At 40.9% G+C, this 12,317-nt stretch overlaps 1 protein-coding gene across 1 annotated transcript in view; it reads right to left on the reverse strand.

The window, feature by feature from the left end:
• LOC126914806 (A disintegrin and metalloproteinase with thrombospondin motifs 3-like) overlaps positions 1-12,317 on the reverse strand; it is a 207,860-nt gene that overhangs the window by 63,952 nt on the left and 131,591 nt on the right. The window contains exons 3-4 of the mRNA XM_050719230.1: positions 2,355-2,447; positions 1,486-1,721 (exon numbers count right to left, since the gene is read on the reverse strand). Of these exons, the coding sequence (XP_050575187.1) occupies positions 1,486-1,721; positions 2,355-2,432 (314 nt within the window). The 5' untranslated portion in view covers positions 2,433-2,447. The remainder of the gene's footprint in view (positions 1-1,485; positions 1,722-2,354; positions 2,448-12,317) is intronic.

Genomic DNA, 12,317 nt, shown 5'->3' on the forward strand with positions numbered 1-12,317 from the left:
ATCGACGTCAAAGGATTAACACAGACAAATACACAATCCATACAATCCGATTTGATTGATTTTAGATCTTGCATCAAACAGATCTCTATATAAACAGATAATTTCTGATTCTAAACATTTGTATTACGTTCATCTAATTATTAGGATAATAGATATATTATAAAGGAAGATATTATGTATTAAATAATCTGCCTCTTCTTCCGCTTTCAAATCCTCTACAAACGCCTTTTATAGTCGTTCAACTTTTCAGCTCACAGAAAAGAACATTACGCGTATTCCTAGCAATCGTTCAAAGACTCGAACGTGTGCTTCGATAAAGCTCGCTTAACTTTCATCGACACATCGATAACTTTGCGTTCCAAGATGTTATTACGCCCTAGAATCCCTAACATAATTTTAGAACCAGAATTTCTGTACAAAACAATTCCATCGCTTTGTCACGCTTAACGGCTCAATCATCGAAACATGTATCATAACGCACGAATTATGATAAAAAAGAAACTGTCTTTCGAATAAAAGCAATCCGTTTGCCAGGTGCGCTTAAGGATGTACAGGACGTCGACGGAGCAAGTGTACGAAATACAGCCGCTGGAGGGTAACAGTTCCGCTCAACGTTACACTCAACAGCGATTCTCTGAAATGCCTACTCCGTCGGTTTCGCCGACGTCTTCTCTCCGAAAGCGCGTCTCGGAACTGCCAAGAGCCGCGAGTGCATCCGTTTCCGGTGCTGCGGGCATTGTCTGCTCTAATACGGATCTGATATCGATCGTAAGCTCGTTAGCGTCTTCCGCGATGGAAATCAACCGATGCGGCGAGGAAGCGCCGAGTTCCCGGGACGATAGCAAATCAAACTGGCCCGGAAAAACGACCGAACAGAAAGGAAGTCGATCGAAGAGCTTCCGTTCCAATAGCTTCGACGTGTCGACATTGCACGGAGCTAAAAGTAAGCTTAGCGGATCCTCGAAAGCCGCTATTTCGACCTTTATGGCACCGTCGAATTGGTTCACGAAGAGACACCAACCGATGTCGAAGAAGCCGAAAGATTTAGTAACGGCCAGTTTAAGTCTCAAGTTCGATAAATCGAAGGTAGTGAAGGCGATGAAGGAAACGTTGGGTAAAAAGTCCCCTAATAGCGAGGTCAAACACAAAGTCGTATGGGACAACACTAGTGGAACCAAAGTGGACGCTCAGCTAAGTTGTATTTCTCGTTACGATATCGTTTCTTGTTTAAGAGCCATCGTAGGTGAAAGGAGGAATGCAAGAACGCACATAATACGCAAAAATCTATGGCAGATTCAAAGTACAGTACTCGTTGTGATATTCGGTAAAGATAATAAGTTCTCCTATGGAGATTTCATTTTTCAAATTATTCTCGTAAAAGTACGTATTTGCATAAATAAATAGCACAGGGTCTCTGCGTAAATACCTAGGCCAGTTATAAATATTTCAGTTTGCCAACGATATCCCAACATGTGGGACACTCACATGTGTGCTACTTCGTGAGCGATGATAAAGGTGCTGGTCAAGCCTTCGTCTCGATTTAACGCGCACGATCTCGCGGGATAGCATACTCCTGACACAGGTGCGTAACCGGAAGGACCTCCTATATCTAATCGCGTCAACCATACAGCAACATCGTGATTTACGTCCTTCGAGGACAGCATCTTTCTGTTCCATTTGTTCACGTTCTCGAGAGATCGTCTGGCATCGCCACGGCGGACCTACGACAACGTTTAATATTTTCTTAATAAAAGCTAGCAAATATTACGAATATATTATATTTATTATTACATCATGCATTATATACTATATATAAATATTCGTCAATGATAATAAATATATGTGCAAGTAATCGTGTTGTTGATTGTAATCAAATGTAACTTGTAACGCTATTAGTATTTTAATCTTCCTGAAAAATGTTGAAATGTTGATTCAACAGCAGAGAAGAATAGCAGAAAAAGAAAAGTAAAAGGAATCGCAAGTGTCGTATATCAATGATATTATCATAGGTCTATAACATTAAATTAAGATTCTTAAGAGATGAAAAAGGTTTAATAGTCGATTATACAGATATTTCGGATACACGATAAATGCGAGGTTTGTCAATGATCCGTGAAAATTGTTTGTTTGGAAATTTGTTTTCAAGGGATCGTTCACGGTTGTCCAATTTAACAAAATGGAACTCGTTGCATTTTATCGATCTAGAACGTCATGCGCAGATATTTTGACCTATATAATTTATATACCATACACTGTACAGATAAGTAGAAAATAAAATAATTGACACTCGCATATGCGTATCTCAGATAGTTACTACTTTAGTTAAATGATTTAATTTAATGGAAATCGCTTACCATAACGTCTCGTTTTTCCGCGTATAAAATCATTCGTACGATCACTAGAATCATGTTGGATTCGAGCGATGGGTCCATGTAAATTGCACTGACCTAGGATTAAAATACGTACGAAAATGTAACAGGCGTTAAAACAGTATTACAGCCTTACAAATAAATTATTATTCAAAACTCTCGTAAATACATCGTATCTTATATAATTTTCCTAAAAAATTAATTTTATTCGTTATATTTATCTTAGGAAATGTACGTTATTAATCTCAACAGCATTGGAAAACCAATTACCGAATGGCTGAAATTAATCGATTACAAAATTCCATTCCGGATAAATTATTCGCTGAACTTTCTAAAAGATACGTGTAAGCTTTGAACAGTGTAAACAGAAAATACAGAGCTTCCATCCGAATATACGATCGAGATGTTTGAAAGCAAGTAGCGTACCTTGAAAATACAGAGATACGCATAACTCTGCCCTATGTTTCCCGGTTGCTTGCGTACATATGTAGGAGGAGGTATTCTATATCTAAGTATAATAACAGAATTTCGTTTGGTATTACTTACGATGTTTAAAAGAGCCAACATATATTGCTGTACTCGAATTCCATGAAATTCTTCCACGGAGTAATCAGCAGCTATTCCAAGCTCTAGCCATCGTGGCGGCGAATCCTTAGCAGCTGGTCTTTTCTCTATGAAATGACTTATCTTAGAAATCGACTTATCTTCCACGAAATTAGAAAGTCTACTCGACTCGACTTGATAGCTTAAACGCATGATTATTAAAAGCATAAATTAATATCTACGAGCAAGTATTCGTGGAATAATTATTATGATATAAATAATTATTTCAAAAGTATAATTTCAAAAATATCAATTCGGTATCACCGTGAATTTCATCCTGCAAATTTCTTTAAAATTCTTGACAAATTTTGGTAAACGTATTCCTCCAGCAAATTTTTCTATTTTTCTATTTTTTTACATTAAATTAGGCAAGATAGATAAAGATTCGTGCAATGGACAATATACATATGTGTAATAGACAGGGAATAATAAAATAAATTAAAAACAGCGAAATATAGATGAACGTGTAGAAGATCAAGCGAGAGTGGAACGCAATAGGGAGAATAATTGTAAACCGAGTTCCTTTTAAGGCTGAAGATAAGCTATTCTTATATTACATGCTGTTATTATTACTTTTGTACACGATAGATTGGAATATCAGTACAATTTCTTTCTTTCAGTAATATTCGATGATTCGTTAATTTATTAACCGCTATATTGTACGTGGTAAGTAGAAAAGCAACGATTGTACAAGAATGGCATTTGGAGAAATATTTGACTTACTTGATAATCTGTTCCTTTGCCATTTAGGACCAGAGAAGTATCCAATTTCCTCGGGATTTGTTATTTTATATAGGTTGGGGTTGATAATCAATCTCGGATCCACTCGGATTGGTTATCACACCTTTTATTTTCTCTCTTATACAAAACACCAAATCACACAGCAAACGTCTAAACTCTCCCAATGCGTCTTAGCAATTAAGGCGTGGTCGACTCCTATGGCAAAAGAGCGTCGTTAGGAGTCGTACCAACATAACCCTAGTAACCTTTTAGTAACTAGCGGTCATACCAACTGAGCATTTCTCAACAGGATTTACGTCGATCGATAATTCTTCCACTATTGTATCGTTGTATTCTGTGGAGACATCGTCTTTTTCATCGTACAGAATCAATTTCTCAGCTTCTGGGTATTCCACGTCGAAGACGTCACCGGAAAGATTATAAAATCCCTGAACATCGTGGCTTAAGGAATCGCGTTTGCTTCGTTTCGACTTTCTTCAACTTCAAATTTATTCGATTTCCCTGTAACCGAATTATCAACGTTTTACCACGTTTGCCTGTCTTATCTTCGCTATTCTCGTTACGGATAAAATGAAAAAATAGTTGCAAAATTTCTGAAATTGTAAATACGACCAGACTGGAACGTATCAACGACATATACGGTGTCACAAAATTGTGACAAGTCAATATTCCAGTTGTTAGTTTGTTGAAATTACGCCACCGCTGATTAAACGTATCACGCTTTAATAGAAAATTCAATTTCCCAGCGGGGAAAATGGAATTTTGCGCTAATTAAAGTATTGCGCTTTTGTACAAAATTCCATTGTTTTCTGTTGCCCGCGAAAATGCAATTTTACGACGGACATTTCAGACAAATTTCCATCAGACGGCTTTCCATCCGTAAAAAAGAATGCTATCTATAAAAGTGTCAATGGAAATTGACCAAAGTAACGTCAAACAAACCTGTTTAAACAGCGAGGTAAATAGACCAATTGCTTTTAACAAAACCTGTATCGTTGCTCTTAACCGTTTCACTTTTAAATATCAATCGGCGCTGTTCCTCATTAAAATTTCGATTTAAATCGAACGAGAAATACAGCGTAACACTTGGAATTTTCTATCGTTTCTCAACCATACTTCGAACATTTACGTCGCATTCTTCGATTCATAGGATCGCGATGTTGGATTCTTCGATTTCGATACAAAAACGTTTCACAGCTTTCGACGCGGGAAATTTAATTAAGAGAACAAATAATTTGTTTATAAACTGCCAATTACGTGCCTTGAATTTCCGATATATGCAATAAATTTCATTGCTACTTGACCTAAGTGGGTCATAAAGTTGCAACCGTGTAAACCGTGCCACGTAATTTTATTGCATTCAATTTTCCACGTTTCCAACAATTTATCAAATTAGAATTTATCCGCGCATCGTACGAAATTTTTCATAAAAATTGATTAATAATAGTAGATATATAGCTCCTCGTATTCGTAAAACAGATTTTTAATCTGTAAACAACGAGTCGTGGTAATTACGATACGATCGATTTTCAACTTAGCAAAATTTGTTTCCATTTAACATTCACATCCAGATTGTATTTCCTTTGTAATAAATTAATTATATAATTAAATAAATTTATTATTCGAACCGATATTCAGATACAGTTCGAGTATACTTGATAAATTTTCAGACTCGATTCTCCAAATCGAAAATGAGAACGTTTTATCCTATACTTTTTCTTCATTTTTCCACAAGGATTCGCGTTGTTCTCGCTTTCAGACGTTGTTCCGTTGCATCCTGTATATACGGGGTGTGCCAAATTTAAACCGTCAAATTGTAAGGAGTTGATTTACAGACAAGAAGAAGAAGAAGAAGGAAGAACTTTATATAATGTTCGTCAACGGACGTTTCTTTACAGAATTACAAACGAGTATCGTTCGTACGAAACAGGTGACGACGCGTTTTCCATCGCAGCGTGCAAAAGTTCGCTGTATTATCGTGTCAGCGCAGTTGCATGCTTTTTATCATGCGACAACAAGCCCGTGTCGTTAATAGCTACAATAATGATACAATGAATAATTATTATCTGGTATGTTTGATTGTTCGTTGGAGAACGTTGTCCGTGTGGTCGGATAGAAGCCTGACATCGATCAACGATGGGAGTAATACGATCTCGTACACACAGTTGCTAACAATTCGATCGAGTTGCAAAAACCGCGTGTTTTTACTCGTTGCGCTAGTTGTTCACGCGAACTCGCATCTCCAGAATAAACCTTCCGTTTTACAGTTGCGAAACCATAAATACAGAAAAGAGAACGCAGTTCTTGAAACTCTGACGAAACGCTGATAATACGGTCAATTGTCGCGTGCTGTGAAATGGAAAATTCGTCGTTACTTGTTTCATACGTACGATACTTGTTTGTAACTGTGGAAAAACGCGTTTATTGCCCAGCTTCGTACGACATGTTTTTCGGTAAATATTTACAAAGCGGACAATCTCGCCATATTCAACGGCTTTGAAATATGTTTGCCAAGGCTAATATTCCGAACAACTTTTTCCTGTAATACTCTTTACCGTCGCTCTGCTTTCCGCGATATTCGCAGCAATTTCTGTCTCGACGACAGCGATGATTTCGTAGTTTCGCTATTCCCGATATCACTGCTAAAGCTTTTCCTACCTCGAATAACGACGCAAAGCTTCGTATGAATCGTATCTATCCTGTTACTTGATACGCGAATTTAATTCACGGTAGCCTCAGTGATGTTTCTTTCCTGTGCGAGTTGAAAATGATTATCAGAAATGCATATATATGTCGGGTTGGCGTTAAGATTAGAGTTAGGGTTAAAGGCGTGAAACGAATCCCTATTGGCGCTAGACGTGATCATTATGCAATAGAGGAGATATTTACTAGTGCAAATATGACTATGATGGAATTGGACAAGTAATCGCGATAATTAGATACTCGAGAAGCTAATGACAATGATCCTAGGCTCAATAACGAATCCGCGGTCAAAGGGATGACGAACTTTACCCTTCGTTAGCGTCTAAGTTACACTGTACGTTAGAGAAAGGGGCAATTATTACGTATACGAAAGACAGGTCGATTACTGATGAGATCGCACTAGAGAGTGACTCTCCGTCGCGGTGACGCTGTCGAAGAAAACTATGATGGGTGTGCCTAAGGGCACGAGATCATCGGATTCGCGGAGAAAAGTCTTCGTTCGAAGGGTGAGGGAAATTGACGTTGCTGTTAATTGGTCAATTTCCATGTTGGTGGTTAGAGAAAGATATTAGCTGTCCTTGGGAAAAGTTGCTAGCGGGAAGCGTCGTTCGTGGAAGGATAGATTTCTCTTATCTTCCCGTAGTTGGAGCACAGGCTATTTGTCTATTTGAGAGACTTTGTATAATTGAAACTTAATATTCGTAGCGGGTCCTCGCCCAGCTAAACATATACTGTGAAGATGCGTTGGCATCTGGCAATCATCTTACCCGAAGGACAAAGTCTGCGTGTGGCGAGCCACGGGACAGAAATCGTTGAAATGTTTACCCTCGTGCCCTGTCCCAAGTATTTCTTTTAAGGAGAGCTATAGAATTACTTCATGCCTTTGTTAGACAAAACGTTCATCCCTTTGACCGCGGCTACGTTCGGCGACTGATTGTCGCCTCGAGTCCGAGCTCACTATCATAAATCTCAAATAAATACAGTCGGATCGAATGACAACAGTTTCTTAATACGGCTATGGTGAAATCTAAATTACAATACTAGGGGTCTTCCCAAAGTTCCAAAGGGAAGGTTCCGGTGTTCTTTCATCTCCGACATATGTATATGTCGGCTGGACGATAGGATTGGGGGTGGAGGTGTTCGATGAATCTTCGTTGATATTGGCCATCGATGCGGTGTAACAATGGTAGAGTTTATTGGCACAAGTGAGTGGTATTACAGCGTTGGTAACTAATCACAATGTTAGATACTGGCGGCGCTATGACAATGGCCTCGGGTCCGGTAACGAATCCGCGGTCAACGGGATGTCGAACGTGTATATTTCGTGGAAGTCTAAGTTATATTCAGGTCGCCACAGAACAAGCACTACGTACCGGAGAATTACTTGTATCGTCGTTCAAATCGTACGAAAGTGTGTCTCTCCATCACGGTGACGCTGTCGAGGAAAACTATGATGGGTGTGTCTAAGGGCACGAGATCATCGGATTCGTGAAGAAAAGTCTTCATTCGGAAAGTGAGGGAAATTGGAGTTACTGTTAATTGGTCAATTTCCATGTTGGTGGTTAGAGAAAGATATTAGCTGTCCTTGGGAAAAGTTGCTAGCGGGAAGCGTCGTTCGTGGAAGGATAGATTTCTCCAATTTTCCCGTAGTCGGAACAAAGGCTGTTTGTCGGTTTGAAGGACTTTCGTTAAATAGATCTTAAGATTTATAGCGGGTCCTCGGGCTAGCCGAACATGTACTGTGGAGACGCATCAACATCTGGTAATCGTCTTACTCGAAGCATAGTCTGCGTGTGGCGAGCCACGGGACAGAAACCATTGAGACATTTACCATCGCACCCTGTCCCAAGCATTTCTTTTAAGGAGAGTTATAGAGTTACTTCCTGCCTTGGTTAAACAAAACGTTCATCCCCTTGACCGCGACTACGTTCGGCGACTGGTTGTCGCCTCGAGCCCGAGCTCACTATCATAAATCTCGAATAAGTACAGTCGGATCGAATGACAACGGTTTTCTTAATACGGCTATGGTGAAATCTAAATTACAGTACTAGGTGTCTTCCCAAAGTTCCGAGGAGAAGGCTCCGGTGCTCTTTCATCTCCGACATATATATATAAGGCTCCGACACCGGAGCCTTCCGTTGAAACCGGGGAAAAACCCCTAATATTGTAGTTTGGATTTCACCATAGCCGTAGTTAAACAATCACCGTCCTTCAGCCCGATTGTAATTGCCTGCAATCTATGAGAATGAGTTTGGGTTCGAGGTGACAACCAGTCACCGAACGTAGCCGCGGTCAAGGGACGAACGTTTTTCTAACAAAGTCATGAAAAAGTCTATAGCCCTCCATAAAAAGAAATAGTTGTAACGGCACTTGACAGTAAGCATACTAACGGTTTCTGTCTCATGGCTCGTCATAAGCAGACCCTATTCTATGGGTAGGTCGATTGCCGGTTGTCGAGACATATTCGCAAAACATCGACCCGTCATAAACCTTAAACCTTGATTAACGAAAATAGGCAAACAGTCTTTTCCGTGAAGGACACTTCCAAAGACTGACTAATTAACAACAACGGCAATTTCCCTCACTCTCTGAACGAAGACTTGTCTCCACGAATATAAAAGACCTGGTGTCGCTAGAGAGTGGGGCAGTTTTTCCTAGACAGTGTCATCGTGAGAGCTTCGAGTACGATTTCATCGACTAAGATATCATTTCGATAGAGTGCTTACTTCGCGGGCTAACTGAGAGTACCACCTAGGCGTTGCCTACGAGTAAAGAATAAAAGAGTCCCGTGGACTGCGGATTCGTTTCGAACCTAAGGTCATTATCACTAGTGCTACGAGTGCCTAATCTTGTTAATAAGTCTGTGCTAATAAACTCTCCATCGTATCACGGCAATGGCCAACCCTAATGAAAATTCATTAAACGCCCATCTCCTTAATCCTGACTTCTATCCGACATATATATAAATGTACGGACATCAACGTCCGAGACGTTCGTCCATGCCAAACGGTAACGCGTACAGGAAATATTTGTTCAAAATGACTTTGACTTTAGCTATATTTTCAAATTGGAATTAGCTAATGGTCGTTCGCTTTGTAAATGATTATTTCTTTTTCTTCTTTTTGCCTGCAGATTAAGCCCTTCCTGTTTGACGGTTTAAATTTATTAAATTAAATTTATTAAACCGAATATATATATATTCGTTTGTACTACGATTACTCTCATACTCTATGTATGGTATTATCATATCGACGCTATCAGTTCTTACAGTATCACGATCAGAGTCAATTTTAGAATAGAAGAAGCAATTAACGGCGGATCGCAAAGTAAGAAGCTTATAACATAATTGGCAAGGAAGTCGGTAAATCGATCAACCAATCACCTACATCCAACCGTCTAACGAAAGATGAAAAGCCATCGCGATAACGATCCTTCTCACCTGCAGGATTTTCCGGATTCACAGACACGAAGCTCGAATTATTCCTGATCGACCACCACTTTTCGTTTTTCGGCTGAAACATCACATGCTGGCCATTCGTCAGCGGCTGAACGAAGAACGATCTCTGCCCGATCAACATCAAGGCGTACACTTCTTCTTCGCATATCGTCACGACAACGAAGGAACTCGCGTCTCCTTCCAAGCTGCCTTGTCGAAGATCGCAGTTCGCCTTGGCGTTACGTCGCTCGGACTTGGTTTTACCCTGACGCACCCAATTCACGGTGAAATTCGACGACAGTATCAATCGATCGTTGGCCATGGTCCTTAAGGTCCAGTTGCTGATCTCGAGGAACACCGGCTCTTGGTGGAGATACTCGCGCCAAGTTTCTCGGTATTCGTGGGTCGATTTTCTGTTCCGCGCGCTCTCATTCGGGATCACTCGAGGGTAAACGATCTCGTACTCCTGCAAGCTTTGCAGAAAGTCGCTCATTCGCGACTTAGTAGCGATCGTGCCGAGCAGCCACGTGGCGAGGAGAAAACTGGGAAGTTTCGATCGCGTCATGTCTCGCGCGCTTTGATCGAAATTTCAATAGGATTTTCTGGCTACCCAAAACTCGCCAGGCATGCTCGTTCACTCGTAGACGTAGTTATCGCGATGAAAGCAGCTAATTCGCAGACCCGATATTCTCATTTCATTTCGCCGGTTCGTAACGCTTTCGAAACGCCGTGTCATATAGACGCGGATGCGACGATACTCTCGCGTTCTAACATTTTCAATGTCTCGCGCTTTATCACGTAGCTCGCGCGGAAGTAATACGAAGGTGAATCGTTGGTTTTAATACACAGGGTGTTGTTTAATCGATCGAAATAATGGAAAAGGGAACGATTCTACGGTACACCAGAGATGAAATGAAATCATAGAATGCAGTGGTTTTGTAGGTAGTGTTTTATCGAAAAGATTAACCGTGAATATTTGCTCGACCTATTTATACCAAATTGATACAGAATCTTAAATTACAGACGAATCTTTCTCAATTTCCTTCGATCATCCTCTCTAGGCGTACGAAACTGCCTCGTTGAATTCGAACGTTTCTCGATTTCCTTCGACGTCTTTCAATTTCTTCTTTTTTCAATCGCCGTTCGCCTTCTCAAAGCTGTCTTCGAACAGAATTCTTAGAACGACTTCCAATTCCTTTCGATTCGTCCAATCGTTTAGCTTTACGAAACTGTTTCGCTAAACTCCTTTTTCCACTGTACTTGCGTATCGTAACAAACTCGTCGGCGGTAACTCGCGTCGATTAACGATTCACCACCAGTAAAGTAACCGGGAATGCAGCAAACTAGTAGTCGGTAGAACGAAGCGGAACGTAAGTGGAGCGAGCGATAAGAGCGATCGCGACAATCGCACGCCTCGACGTGCGATTCCCACGCGAACGAATCATCAAATTCGAGCCAAAGATTCTCACTAACTCGAAGATTCGCGCCAGTATTTTCCACGCGCGCGTCACAGAAATTCGAACGACTTTCGCGAAAAGGACAGAAGGATAAGACGATCGATCGGATCTCGGGTCGATCGCGATACCCCCGGACAGAAGGTTTCGACGAAAAAGTGGAGTAAACGCGATGAACGAGCTTCGTGCTACGACTGGCAGCCACATGGACGGATGAACGCGGCTGCAAACGCACGCGAGTGCAGCGGCGAACTGTGCGTAAGAGTAAGCGCGAACGCGAGACTGGAAAAAGCACCAGCGCTTACCGCCCACTGAAGTTCTAGTAATGGCAGCTTTATGTGCAATCACCGAGAAACGAGGATGCTGGCGAACGCATTGTTCGACCCCGACCGAGACGATTTAACAAGGGCCGAGGATTTCATCTTGAACGACCTTGCTCTTGTCACGACCGGCATACTTCAAATCCGATGGACCGATGATGGAGATAGAGATGTGGCGGCCTTGGCGACAATGTATATCGCCGAAGTGCCTAATGAGTCATCTGTATCCTAACGGTCCTTCCACCGAACGTCCTAGAAGTGTGACAACGGTCACGTACGCCTACAGGGTAGTGGGGATATTGAGGGATGACAAACAAAGAAGAAACAGATGTTACCGAAAGTCAAATTGTAAGAGCTTCAGTCTTGGAAAGTCACGGCTGGAGCTCAGAACAAAATCGCAGTCAGTGTAAATTCAGAAATAAATTCTCTTGTTTTTTTGTTATCTTAATTTTTTCTTTTCGTTCGAGCCTCCTGCTTTTTATTTTACGTGACATTTTTGGCGATTACTGCCAGGATAGTGAAAAGTGTTTGTTCGGAAACCAAAAGACATTCATCATCTACGGAAGATAGAATTATTTGGGACTACGGTTATCCGCAACAACGAAGTAACTATCACGAACCGAGTGAAGTGACAAAGGAAGGTAAACTGGATTCCTTCGTACGTTACCGTGAAAGAAAATCCAGCTTCAGT

Source organism: Bombus affinis, chromosome 3, assembly GCF_024516045.1.
Source record: "Bombus affinis isolate iyBomAffi1 chromosome 3, iyBomAffi1.2, whole genome shotgun sequence".
Classification (NCBI taxonomy): domain Eukaryota; kingdom Metazoa; phylum Arthropoda; class Insecta; order Hymenoptera; family Apidae; genus Bombus; species Bombus affinis.